The sequence below is a fragment of the Ascaphus truei genome, chromosome 7 (genome assembly GCF_040206685.1).
Source record: "Ascaphus truei isolate aAscTru1 chromosome 7, aAscTru1.hap1, whole genome shotgun sequence".
Lineage (NCBI taxonomy): Eukaryota > Metazoa > Chordata > Amphibia > Anura > Ascaphidae > Ascaphus > Ascaphus truei.
This window is the reverse complement of record NC_134489.1, coordinates 84,018,582-84,033,127: the sequence shown is the minus strand read 5'-3', so window position 1 is coordinate 84,033,127 and position 14,546 is coordinate 84,018,582. Positions and strand designations below refer to the sequence as shown.

Here is a 14,546-nt window from a genome sequence, read left to right as displayed (position 1 = left end):
CATGGAACCGGAGTTATGGGTTTTCAGTTTACACTGTTTAACACTTAGTGCTTGAAAGCCACGCGGCTTTCTCCACCATTACGGTCAATGGTAGGACACTCGTGGCCGGCGCAACCCTTTCTCGTCGCCATTAATTGTAGGATCCGGTTGGGTTGAGTGAGGGGGTTCCTAGGGGCCAGGGGCAAAACAAATTTTATTTCTGGGGGCCCTAGAACAAAAGTTCCCATGCCAATTGGACGTGAACTTGACCGAAACCTGATCAAAGCTCTTTTTAGACATTGTTTCCGCTCTTGCGGTTTTGCGGTCTGGCTGGCTGCCAGCTCGTCTCCGGAGGTCGGCTTCAAGGAATCCCCATTGAAATGCATTACTCCATTCACTTTCAATGGGGAACCACCGCTCCTCCTCTCGGGCGCCACCTGCAGGCCTTCTACGATATCGGGCCCAATCCACTGAAATTCCCATTGACTTGCATGGGGCTTCAATGGCGGCCTATGGACGAGCTGCAAAATGGAGCCTGAAAAGGCGGGAAAGGGGACAAAGGGCCATAAACCTGCAAATGCAATTAACCCTTTCCCTCCCATCCTGATCCCGGTGTATGTGGTTGATGCATACACTGTACAGGTACAAACACCAATAATTGTACCCGTATACATTTCTATCACATAGAACTGTTTGCCCTGAGGCAGGGGAATACAAATACATTAATTCCCTCTAAATGTGGGAATAGGATAACCAAGGGACGTACCTTTTGGTTGTAAAGCAGGGGAACATATGTATTATAAGTACCTTTTTGGTTAGCCCCTGACTTCCCAGACGGTGGGAGGGCGTGCCCAATGGGGGTGAAGCCATTATTATTCGCTTGGCACCCCTCCCCCATCACACTTTCCCACCCTCTCCCTGCCCCTCCCTTTCCCGCCCTCTCCCCTACCTTTTCCCTCTCCCCCACCTCTTCCCCCCCTCTTCCTGCCCCTCCCTTTCCCGCCCTCTCCCCTACCTTTTCCCTCTCCCCCCCCTCTTCCTGCCCCTCCCTTTCCCACCCTCCCACCTCTTCCCCATCTCCTTTCTCTCCCCCTCCTCCCCCATTCCCCCTCCTCTCCTCTACCCCTTCTCTCCCCCTCCCTCCTTCCTCTCCTCCTCCTCCTCCCATTCCCCCTTTCTTCCCCTCCCCCTTCCTTCTCTCTTCTCTCCGCCTTCCCCTCGCTTCTCTACCCCTCCTCTCCCCCTCCCCCTTTCTTCTCTCTTTTCTCCCCATTCCCATCGCTTGTCTCCCCCTCCTCTCCCCCTCCCCTCCTCCTCCTGTCCCCTTTCCCCTGTATATTCTTCCCTTTCCCCTTCCCCTCTCTTCTCTCCCCCTCCCCTCTCCCACTTACCCTCCTTTCCCCCTCCACCCACCTACTTTCCCCTTTCCCTCCTCTTCTCCCCCCACGTCTTCCCTTTCCCTCCTCCCCCTCTCTTCCCCACTACCCCACCTTTCCCCTATCCTTTTTATTTACATGAAAACACACAAAATCATAGCGTTTCATCAAGATCACATGTTTATTTAAGGTAATTTCTTCAATGCACAGAAACATTTCTACAAACTGCGTTTTGACCTAACTCAAGGTCCAGCCTTCGGTCAAAATAGATATTTAATACAAAAAGAAAACAAAAACTTAATTATCAACACATATTTAAATTGCAACAAATCTAATAATACATCTCCATTGAGTAACAGCAGGGCCGGCTGGAAATTTTGCGGGGCATCTCCTCCTTAGACCACGCAGCGCCATGCGACATCACATTGCCACAGCAACACAGCGCCATGTGCTATGTCACGGGGTCATGACGAGACGCTGCAGGAGGAGATGCTGCCGGACAAGGTAAGAGAGTTACAGAGGTCCCGCACTCTCCTCGGGCAATCCGTTTCATTGTTGTGGGGAAGAGCGCGGAGCCTCTGTGTGCTCGGTGCACAGGCATCGATGACACCGCCATCAAGCCAGCCCCGATTTACACAGTAACATTAGTAGTCAACCTTCTTCACGAAGTGAACCAGTGTAAAATGAAAAGACCAGTGTTTTTCAACCTTATTTTGGTTAAGGAACCCTATAATTATATTGTGAAAGTCTGCGGAACCCCGACCCTCTCTAATATCGTGTCTGAGATCAGATGCATTGTAAGTAGGGGCGCAGCTATAGCCCAGGCAGTCCGGGGGCACAGTCTCTAGCGTGAAGAATGCATATTTTTGCTGCTGCGCATGCGTGATCGGCACTTGGCTACTGCGCATGGACGACAGGCAGTTACCAGACGCTAGTGCGCACGAGCACCCGGCATGTGCCAATCGTGCATGCGCAGTAGGAAAGAGCCGATAGCAAAGCAAGTAGTAGGCAAGTGCCGGTCACACGTGCGCAGTAGGCAAGTGGCGGTCACGCGTGCACAGTAGGCAAGTGGCGGTCACACGTGCGCAGTAGGCAAGTGGCGGTCGCGCGTGCGCAGTAGGCAAGTGGCGGTCACGCGTGCGCAGTAGGCAAGTGGCGGTCACGCGTGCGCAGTAGGCAAGTGGCGGTCACGCGTGCGCAGTAGGCAAGTGGCGGTCACACGTGCGCAGTAGGCAAGTGGCGGTCACGCGTGCGCAGTAGGCAAGTGGCGGTCGCGCATGCGCAGAAGGCAAATGCTCAGAAAATTGCAGGGAAACCTTTAGGGATGCCCGGGGAACTGAAGGGATCCTAGTAACCCCTGTTGAAAAACACTGGAATAGATTTACATGACAATAATTCAGTAAACACATACCCATGTATACAATAGAGTCCTATTAATCCCATCACGTTTAGGATGGATTTGTTGTTTTAAAAAACAAGGCAACAACAAAGATAACTTTAGTGGTTAGAACAAGACTATATACACCATTGCCATGTCTTAGCCTCAGTGCTGGAGGACCTGTGGGCCCCACTGGGATTATTGGGTTTAAACACTATTTATCTTGGCCATGCAGTGGCTTGTATGATGTGATGGCTTTCATTAGGTTGCTGATCTTTAGTCACCCTAAAGATACGAGAGAATTAGACATCAAAAATGAAGCAGCCTTTTAAAATAGTGAAGTTAAAATAAAGTGACAACTTCATGACATTTCCTTCTGGTTCCTGCATGGACTCTCGGAAGAAACACATCTTTTATTTGAAGCCAGTGTACTGTAAACCTGCTCCTGTAATATGGGTTACCGGTACCCCTATTGGTGCATGGGAGGTGTCTGTGAAAAAGCATTGAAAGTGGGCATAACGTTATATAGACCATATAACAAAGATACGTTAATCATAGCCCTGGGACACTGCAATATTATTCACTATTTCCATACAATTCAGCATGTACCAATTTTTGAGGCGGGTCAAGAAATATTTACTTTATTAAAGGTGCAGAGAGACCTACTCTATACATTTTTTTAAATAATAATTATACGTTACATTGCATCTGAAAGCAACTCATTCAATTTCAGTAGTTTTGCTATGGACAATGTATAAGTAATCGCTACTGGCATTTGTTTTTGGGGTTTGCAGAATAAAACATGATGTGACTGAGACGTTTCATGCATTGCAGTTCTGACATATACATACACTTTGTAACGTCCCAACATAAGATGAGCAGCCTCAGTATACCTACTATTTAAACACGAGTAAAGTCCTCGGACCTATTACTTACAACAGGAAAAAGAGGAATTCTAAAGAAGTATATAAAGAGTAAGGTTATACTGTACTTTGTAGAATAGGGTGTACCCTGTTGTACAATTGTGTCTGCCAGCATGTTTATAAAAATAATAGTTTTATCATATCCTGGTTAAACAACCATAAGGACTAATTAAATTGAGCAGAATTTACATATAATGCAGTGAAACGATTACATATTTTTTGCACCATTAGAAACACCCGTTTGCTGCCTAAGGCCTGTTATATAGAGGATGCGGCCGCGCGTTCCTATGCGAACGCGCGTGCACGTGCCGCATGCTTTTCCTGTATATAGTGCCGGGAGCTGCAGGTAAGGTATATCTGTGTATATGTGTGTGTATGTATGCGTGAGTATATGTGTGTGCATGGGTTGTGTGAGTGAATGTAAGTCCTAGATAGGTTTTTTAAAGAAAAAAAAAACTTTAATAAATATTTTTTTTTTAACTTCTGCAAACACACACACACACACACACACACACACACACACACACACACACACACACACACACACACACACACACACACACACACACACACACACACACACACACACACACACACACACACACACACACACACACACACACGAGCGCAGGCAGCGGCGCGAAAAAGATGAATCTTTGCCGCTGTCTGTCGGCTCCCCTCTCCCTGCCGTGCGCGTGCGCGGCACATCTATAGAAAGGCTGACTGACGTCAGCCAACTAAAAATCCACGCGCGCTCATGGCGCAGCACGCGCCCGGCACTATATAACGTGCCTTAGTCTTGAAATGTCAGGAGTATCAGGGTTAAACCCTATTTTTCTTACTGCATTGTTCTTGCAAAGGGAGTGTCCATATTATCCCAGTATTTATTATATAATCATTTGTGCATCTTTTTTGGTCTGGCCCATCCCCCACTGATTATACACATGAGCCCCAGTTTCTGGGAAGAACCAGCGGAAGCTTTTTCTTACCCTGTTCTCTTTTTGTTGTTAGTATCCGGGTTAAACCCTCATTTTGAATGCGTGTGTGTGTACATTTGGTGGAGCGTATGCAGAGCCCGGCCTAAAGGGATCCCCAAAGATTATCACAGTGATACATTGTAACTTGCTCTCACATGAAGTTGATATCACTAAAGCTATTGCAACCCTCAGTCCTCTAACAGGCCTTTGGCGCTAAGAAACAGAAGCTGGAAGAACCGTGGCGTCATACACTCTGAAGTCCTGTCACACTATTCCGTCTTTTCGCTTTTCTTGACGTTTGTAGGTTACATTTTTAAATGTAGTAGTAGAACCTTTGTAAAGGGGGTTTGTTCCCTAAAACAAAAGCAGATAACACATTATAATGGCTCACATATTGACATACCTGCTCCCCTAATCAGAATTTGATTTCAATGTAACAATTTTCATGCAGCTAAGTTTAACATTTTTAGTATACACATGGTGCTATTTCATGAATAACTTCTCCTATTGCTACCCCAGAACATGGCAACATCCTATGTAGGAAAAGGGTTGAGATAGTAATATGGTTTGTAGTTTAAGCAGATGTGAATATAACATAAAACAGTTTTCCAGTTCAACCACTCATCACCTGATAGTTCTGTATAATATGACTGTTCTTAATGATTGTTTAGTGCAATCATTTATATGTCACTATTTGAATTACTTTAGATTTGAAGATAATAGTTGTGATCAGTGACTATGGATTAATGTAACATACTGCTAACAGGCTTCCCTGCCCCAAAACATTCTCCCCTGCAATCTATCCAAATTTGGGCTGCCGGAATAATTTCTCCCAAAATAGTCTCTGCTCATCTCCTCCTTAAATCCTCTTCTCTTTTGTCGCCGTCAAGTGAATGAAGAACAATGGGATATGAGAAGAGCGCAATTTTATTCTACTATACGTGAGGGAAAAGTTGGATATTTTCCCCTAAACTAGTGATAGCATTATTATACTATAAAGTTATTTTTTTCCTACTTGTATACCCCGATGAGGTCGTGCTCTGATCTTGTTGCCTAAAGTTATACACTTCTAAGATTAACCAGAATATCTTATTTGAGGAGCCCCGCCGTGCAGAGGGATGTAATATGACTATTACTGTGTGTTTACCACTTGTTTAGATTTCACATTTTTGTCATTTCATTTCACTCTGTGGTACCAGTGGGTTTGTGCTGTATTATAGTGTGTGTGTGTTGTATATACTTCTATAAGTAAGATTAGTTTATACATACTGTATCCCATTTGGCTTTCAATCTCTCTGCTTCAAATTTGGCAACTTCTTTACGATCATGTAAAGACACCAGTAGCTTCCATATACAAAGACAAACTATGCCAATAAGAGCGATAGCAATTGAGACACCCAGAAGAATCATTGGAATGTTTGGTGGCTGAGGACAATCTGTAAAAAGAAGACAGTCTCAGTAGCAACACTTTTTGTTCCTCAAAAACGTGTGAACATAAGCAACATGCTCACCAAATTGTCTTACCAGTTTATCAATATATTATATTTTCTATGGGTGCCGAAGCCTACTTACATTGGGAGGGTACTGTTGAAAAATACTAGGTATCTGTCTGTTTTGTTACTTTGAACACTTGTTAGGAATCGGGGAACACGTCCTTTGCGACGTGTTCCCTCCTTACCTAGTGCTGCTGCTGACTCTGCTCCACTCTCCACTTATGCGCGCAACCCCGCTCTGATTACAGAGCGCACGCGCACCTGCAGCTCTTCAGCCCCTGCCACAGAGCTTGGCTCTGCCCCCCGGATGCGCCGCGCTGCTCCTGCGTGCGGTGTGCGCACGTGACGACGTGCAACGATCCCCAGCTGCGTGTCATGCATCAAATGTGCCTCTTGTCTCCTGCAGCCTATCCCAGCTTCTGCTGGGGCCGCGCCTCCGCTCCACCCCCTATCCCATTGGTTCTGTCTGCCTATATATACCCTGTTCCTGCTCTCAGTCAGTGCTCAGCATAATGCGGTGTATCCTCGCTGCCTCTTACAGTTGTGTCTAGCCTTGTTCCAGTCTTGTCTTTCAGATAAACCTCTTGTGTACTGACCCGGCTTGTAAGTGAACCCCTCTAGATATTGCTTACCCTCGACTACGGCGACTTCTCCAACCCCTGATCACAGCTATCGGACCTAGACTATCCTACCATCTATAATCCCAGACCACGGCTAACGGACTTCTACGATTCGACTCTCTCCAATCCCAGGACCTGCAAGTAAACCGATTAACCCTCAATCTCCAACCCAGTCCCGGCAACGCTAGACAATCCGCCATCCAGGCACGCCTCCGCTGCTGTGGGTGCGTGGCTTTGCACCTTCCCACCTCAGTGCCGGGGTCTCGCCTTGTTTGTGGGTAGCGCGAGCGTTACAACACTTTAATAATCAGCTATATAAGATACTGCTGTTTCATTTTCTTGATAAATGTGAATTGTTTAAAAGAATACATCATAAAATGACGATTCATTACTCTTAACAACAAAATCTACAAGATGGGAATTGACAGCTTTTTCCAGAAAGCTTTTGTTTTTTTCTTCATTTAATCTGTATCTGTAATATTCCCGGTGTCATCACAGATCACATTTTCAAGACCTGGTTTGGTTTGACATCTCATGGTGGCAAGAAGTTATCTAAGATTGACTCATATTTGTACCCAGTAAGATTCAGATCCCGGCACTGGGACTGTTCTATTATTATAACACATACTGTATATTCAAAACTCTGTTTATATTCCTATGACGTTTACTTTACAGCCACATTGTTTTGTAAAGAAGAAATGTCATCCCTTTTCATATCAAATCTGGTCACATAGACCGGACTTTTTTCTCTCCATTTTTCAGTACAAATCAAATGGATCAGGACTATTCAGTGTGCAGTATACAGTACATACAGGAATAATCTCACTGTTCATATGGGAGATTTCCTCTTAATATATTAAAAACGTATCATTTCTTTCTACTTTCCCCTAAAAAATATTTCTCTAACCCAGAGGTATCCAACTCCAGTCCTCAAGAGCTACCAACAGGTCAGGTCAAAGACTGAGCTACTGATTGAGCCACCTTTGCTGAAGCAGGGATATCCTGAAAACCTGACCTGTTGCTAGCTCTTGAGTACTGGAGTTGGCTACCTCTGCTCTAACCCAATGTTAGTTAATGGAACATGAAAAGATCTCCCGCAGTTTCCTACCAAAAAGTTTTCACATTGCCAGTCAGTAAGGCCATCTTCCCCTTGCTTGGGAGGATTTCGGCTCCATCCACCTGAAATAAATGGAGCTGAAATCTTTCTGTACAAGAGAAAGATGGCTTGAGAAGATATTGACTCACTTGAAACCCATGACTGACTTGACTGCCTGGCTATTCTTTAGAAATCCTCTAGGTGTCACTTTAAGCTAATCTTCTTTCCAGGATTGAGGCCAGACACAAACTAATTTCCCTCATACGGATTCCACAGCAATTAGAGACTTCACTGTCTTTCTAGAATCATCTGCCTGCCAATATTAAAAAATGTCGACTAAATGGGATCAGTTGTTGACAGTAAACAGTGGCAATTTCTAACGGAAGTGGTACAGTATGTGTATGCTCTGCACATCCTTCCCCGGACTCACTGAGAACCAAGTGGAAACCTCAGACTTTTGCGGGTAAAAGACAAAATACCATGTCATATTTCCTTTCCATCAACTCTTTGAGAATTAATGTGCAAGGTAAAATAATGTCGCCTTAGATAAAACACTGTCATCTTTCCTCATAAGGCTGCGTCCCCGCTAGCGCTGAGCGGGCGGCGCTTACGGCGGTTACTTACATATATAGGTATATGTAAGTCCCCGCTCACGCTGTGCGTGGGCACACATGCTTACCCGCGCTCGGCGCTTAGATAAACAAAAAAATTATACTTTCCAGCGCACTCAACTACCCGCAATGCCCGCCCCCCCCCCCCCCCCCGTGCACGCGCGCGTTCAAGCAGGACACCCGGCGCTCATGCTTGGATCGCTCTCAGCCTAACTCTCATCATTCCTACCTATGCATTAAAGGTACCATTTTTTAAATAAATGTATTATTCAGTCACTGTCTTGATCCTAAGCGCTGGTCAGATTTTATATTGCTATTGGGGCGTTACTTTTTACCCTTTGCCTTGTTCTCTTGTGAAACACACATTTTCTTGTTGATATAGCCTTTAAAAAAAGTATTTTCTTGTTTTATACAGTGATCACTTTCTTTCATTTGGATGCAATAGCCAGCCGGGGCTACCTGCTTATAAATCTGAGAGCTGTTTTCCAGCACTAGCATAAAAAGAAAAAAGGCTGCAGAATGACATTTTTATTTCGCAATTTCAAATGTTTCCGTGTGAAACTTTCTTCTCAACCTCTCTACCACCTGTCTCTCTCATTCCATCTCTCCTCAAACGTTTGCTTACTACAATGTGCCCTTCAGACTGGAGATCCACTCTGTGCATTGCTCTGCACTTAGTCTCCTGAATCCCCCTTCATCTACTACAGATGCCTTCTTTGATATATGACAGGAGGAAGTATCTCAGTTACTGTTCTCCTTTCCCTCTGCTACCTGCCATCTTGATCCCATTCCCTCCCTACTCCCCCAACATCTCATTGCCACTCTGATCCCTGCACTCACTCACATTTTTACCTCACCCCTCCCTTTCTGATATTTTTCCATCTACCTATAAACATGCTGTTGTGATACTTTACTCAAGAACAACACTCTTGACTACACTAACCCAGTTAACTATTGCCCTGAGTCTCTTCTGCCTTTTGCATGTAAACCTGTGGAACTGTTTGTGTCTTCCCTCTCCGATCACCACTCGACTTCTCTGCAGCCTTTGATACTGTTGCCCACTCACTGCTCCTTCACTCTCTCCACTCCCTTGGTGTTTGGGACAAAGCCCTCTCCTGGCTTTCTTCAAAGATTTCTCATTGTTCCTTTAATGTATCTATTGCTAACTAATCTTGTTCCTCTATTATATAGCTAAATATGTATCTGTTTTTCATCGCATCAGTAAGGCTCATTTCTCTTTATAGAATTTACATTGGTAACTTTATTCATTTGTTTGGCTTCAATTATGCAGCGGCGGCTTTTCAAATCCGCCACGCCTAGGCTCTTAGCTCTGTCTGCCGTTAGGCCTGTTGCCACGCTCACGGGCCGATCGTACCTAATGGGAAGGCACTTAGCTCTGTCTGCCGTCTCCATGCTGCTGCGCTGCTTCTCCTTTGATATCCCAGCGTCAAATGACGCCGCGGACGTGACTTTTTAAAAAAAACTTTGAATGATATTTTTAATGTATTATAATGTAAGAAGCATTTTTTGTTTCTATTGCAACCATTTACAAAGTCACATCCCCTTCCTCTTCGTAAACAGGCTCTGGCACACCCCTTTTTGAGCCCTGCCCTCTCTCTAGCAGTGCACCAATTGTATCAAGGGACTGCCTGCCCACATGATCTTCCCCACAGAACCCCTGAGCCGAATCTTCGCCGATCGATTGGCAACTTAGCTAATTACTAATCATTGTGTGGATTGTATTGATGCACATTTTAAAGGGAAAAAAATGGCAGCTTGGACTGCTGCTTTACTGGATAAGAGCCTGAACTGAACTACCCTTTATTACCCTTCGCAGTTGTTCCTTAGTCCATGGTTAGTGTGTGCGCACCCACGAGCGTCCGTGCCCGCGTCTCGCATGCCTGTAGCAGGAGAGATTTTGAGTCCTGTAGGTAGACGCGACTGGGAGGCGGGCCGGGTGGGGTGTGGCCGTGACATCACCGAGCTGGTCGCCCTCATTGGGCGAACCGCTCACGTGACCCTGTCGGCGTGCTACAAAGACAAATAATTTTGTCTCCTGTAGCTTCGCTCTTCCCGACACTCACGTGCGCACTGTACATGATCCCATTCACCTAATGTGTTTCACCGCGCACGCGCGATCAGCATGCACATGGCCTTACATCCTCGCCCACATTGCACATATTTAATCATTGATATTGTTGCTAAAAAAATTATTATTTAGAATATGTGCTCTGTGGCAGCAATAGATGAACTAAGATATGTGCACTAAATGCCTTCATTGGCAAGTATTTTGAGGGGCAGCAATTTGTCACATTTTCACTCTTCACATTATAATCTCTGACAGACAATATTAAATGCCTACCTTTTTGGCGTATGTTATAAATGACTTTCTTTCCTTGCTCATCCGTCGCTATCCTAAATGTAATAGCACATTCATTTTCACCTTGCACGGAACAGAAAATAGATTTATCCTCGGAGAAATCTAAACGGAAAAAAGGAGGGGGACAGGTCAAATAAGATGCATGGCGTCAAAACAAAGGGGCTGATGGATTATTGTGTCATTGAGCGCTCACAAATGGTTAAGAAAGAAGGCTAGCAAAGAATTGGAAGAGGAATTCAATATTTCTTTGTCTTTAAGGCTGGTTAGAGGGAGATAGATACCTCTTTCTGGCTGAGATTTCTCTCGTCTCTGTGCATCCTTCAGGTGTCAATCAGCATTGACCACATAATGCACTCCTCACTTACAAAATGGCGTCGCTATTCAAAGGATACTGACAATGCTACCTATAAGAGTCCAGGGGCATCAAATAGCCTTATTTATGTTGCAAGGCAACAATATGTTCTCTATTACTTCTTAGAGTGTTTTGAGACAATGTGGTAAGAGCAGAAATCCATGTCAAATGGATACTGATACCCAGAAGTAGTCAGTGCTACGGCTCTTACTATGCATGGCCTGGCATACATTGTCACAACAGTACAAACCTGTTAATCACAGAAAACAAGGAATGTCAACTCAGCGTAATTTGATTCAGTTGTAGAAAGACGGAAAACGTTATTTACTGTTATGGTCTTTCTTGCTACCAGCTCTTTATTTATTCCAGTTGCTGTCATAGGCGTACCCTCCAGCAGTACCTATTTAGCACGGGTATGTTTTAGCAGGTTCTGTAAGACCTGCTGTACCTATTAAACAGAAATGTTTTTTTGGTGTGTGGTAAACTGCATAATTTAAGGGATTGCCATAGGAATTGATTGGAATTACCTCCATCCAGCACGAGTGGAGGAACTACGATGGTGTTCTAGGACATTCAGTCGTGGCCATTTTACCGTGTCCAAATGGCCGCCGGTGCTTTGCCACGACTCACCCCACCGCCGGATACTGCTGCCGCCAGCCACTTTGAACCCCCTACCCTATGCACTTACCCTAAAAAACCCTACCCTATGCACTTACCCTAGAACCCCCTACCCTAAGCACTTACCCTAAAAACCCCTACCCTATGCACTTACCCTAAAAACCCCTACCCTAAGCACTTACCCTAAAAACCCCTACCCTATGCACTTACCTTAAAAACCCCTACCCTATGCACTTACCCTAAAAAACCCTACCCTATGCACTTACCCTAAAAACCTCTACCCTAAGCACTTACCCTAAAAACCCCTACCCTATGCACTTACCCTAAAAACCCCTAACCACTAAAACCCCTTAAATTAACCCCCTACCCTAACCACTAAAACCCCTCAAATTAAACCCCTACCCTCAACAGTGATACAACTTAAATGAACCCCCTAAACTAACTGCTAAACCTTTAAATTAACCACTAAAAACAGTTCAATTAACCCCCTACCCTAATCAGTAATAAAACTTACCTTAGAAGCGGCCACCAGTGGGGATTCCAGCGGCGGATCAGCTGCGGCGAAGGGTCCGTCTGCGGTGAAGCGGTGGTGGCCATTTGGTCGTGGCAAAACGGCCTCGACCAAAATGTCCCATTCTGCTGCGATGATGCCTATTTGTACGTGCTGGTCTCCTCCAAAACAGAGACACAAAGTATGAACACAAGTTCATAATGAAGTTCTCCATTTAACGTGACAGCCAAGAACAGCAGAAACATTCCAGGTCCCACATGGACCTTTCATCAGGTGAAACGTTGTCTTTCCACTATTCTTGGCTGCCACATTAAATGGAGAACGTCGTTATGAACTTGTAAGTAGAGCTCTACTGTGTACCTCTGTCCCAGAGGAGATCTGCACTTTGAAGAAATTGATTGTCTATGTTGTGTTGGCTGTACAAGCAGGATTCTCCTCACCTGAAATGGTTTCCCCGCACTTTGGAATTGTACCTATTTTTGTGTGCAACGTTTTGGAGTGTCTGCATAGGGGGCTGGCATTGTTATGCATCTAAAATCGTCAGTGGAAGGTTGGGTTTGCCATGGATAGTAGCAACTATGGCAACTAAGGAATCATCCATACACAATGTCACCCTCATCCGAATCCAATCCCTTGCAGGACCCTTCAGAACTAAAATATGTGCGTTTATTTTTCCTGACTTGAAAATGAAAAGAATCTAATGAAGTGAAGTCATCTCTTTCTTTACCACAGCTAGTGTACAAAAGATGTCCTTTTTGGTCATGGAAAGGTTGTTGTCCGTAGGAAAGGTCAGCAGAAATATTGGGTTAAAATGTACTTTGATTGTAAAGACTGTTCTATTGCTTTGACTATACTTTAAATATTCTAGTATAAAGGTCATTTTGAAAGGTTGTTAAATAAGCTAATAAAATGATTTTCTAAACATGTCATGTCAATGTAGGTCCAAGTCATACAGATCGCAAAATAAACAAATAAAGAGAAAACACCAAAACCACAAATATAACTTTTAGCACTTTTGTTTTATAAATGAAAAAAAAAAAATTGTTTTAAAAGATGTTTTTTTTTTAACAGACAACATTGTGCATTTCTAATATATTACGCAGTTCTGAACACCGCAGTTTTAAGATTGCTGTAGGATCCTCTGCTTAGATATAAGTTCCTAACAAAGCAGTATTGTATATTTCCTGACAAATATAGTCATGTATTTTGGATTTGAATTTATAGTGCCATAGCTTTAATTAGGACACAACCTTGATAAGTGAGAGATAAAGTCATATGGTGAACAGTTTCCACTTTACTGTAACTCCAATATATGTTCCATCTTGGAATTAGCATTTTAGAGGTAATTCTATATTCGTCTGAAGCGGCCTTTTGGGCCATCTTTGGCCACAAATCCCCATTAACTTCAATAGGTATTCTCGTCTGAAAACGGCCCGAAACGCCACTTCCGAATGTATAGAATAAGGCCCTTAGGCTCAGATCCACTGAGGTCTATTAACTCTGTGCTAATCACAAGACCTTATCAAAATCATTAACAGACGTTATTTACCCAGAGGTGAACACAAAGGTTATTATATGCAAAATGAATGGCAGTTGTATACTGTATCTCGTCAGCATAGGCTGGACACCATGTTAAGTTAACACTGCCTTGCGTTGGCTTAAACATGACTTTACGTGTGTTTTACCTAAAGGTGGCGTTACTCCCATCCAGACCCTGAAATATAGGTTTTGCTGGAGAGGGAGAGTCCCAAGTCACGTAAATATCCCCAAACACTCCTTTATACAGTACGTGCAGAGACACATGTGCACAATAAATAACATACCTGAGATACTTCTTATGTAGATAATATAGGGAAAAGGGAGAGGGGGATGTTGGCCCCAATTATATTAATACAATGTATTTATTTTCATTATTTTGTGGAGGGGAGTGCATCACAGGGGATTATCTCTCTTTCATGCAACCCAATACTTCTGATGTATGCTAATATGGATGTGCAAAGTAGATTTAAATGACTTAAATGAGCATATATCCCAGGTATCCTCCTTTATGTACATAGTTAACGCAAGACTCTTTCCACCTGAATACAGCCTCAGTGCTCTCTGCTGCATGCACGCCTTGCGGCCTGGTGGCGCGACCACAGACTGCTGCCGTGATCGGTGGTCTGTAGAGGAGTTCTAGGAGAGCACGGGGGGGGGGGGGTGCGGCCATGGCGGGGCATATCTGCCCTTCCA

At 44.3% G+C, this 14,546-nt stretch overlaps 1 protein-coding gene across 2 annotated transcripts in view; it reads right to left on the bottom strand.

Annotated features, from left to right (window-relative positions):
• Positions 1-1,526: 1,526 nt before the first annotated feature.
• Positions 1,527-14,546, bottom strand: part of ITGB6 (integrin subunit beta 6) — an 82,690-nt gene continuing 69,670 nt past the window's right edge. For both annotated transcript variants that reach the window (XM_075609268.1, XM_075609267.1), the window contains exons 14-16: positions 10,816-10,935; positions 5,903-6,069; positions 1,527-4,987 (exon numbers count right to left, since the gene is read on the bottom strand). In XM_075609268.1, coding sequence (XP_075465383.1) covers positions 4,898-4,987; positions 5,903-6,069; positions 10,816-10,935 — 377 coding nt within the window. In that variant the 3' untranslated portion in view covers positions 1,527-4,897. The remainder of the gene's footprint in view (positions 4,988-5,902; positions 6,070-10,815; positions 10,936-14,546) is intronic.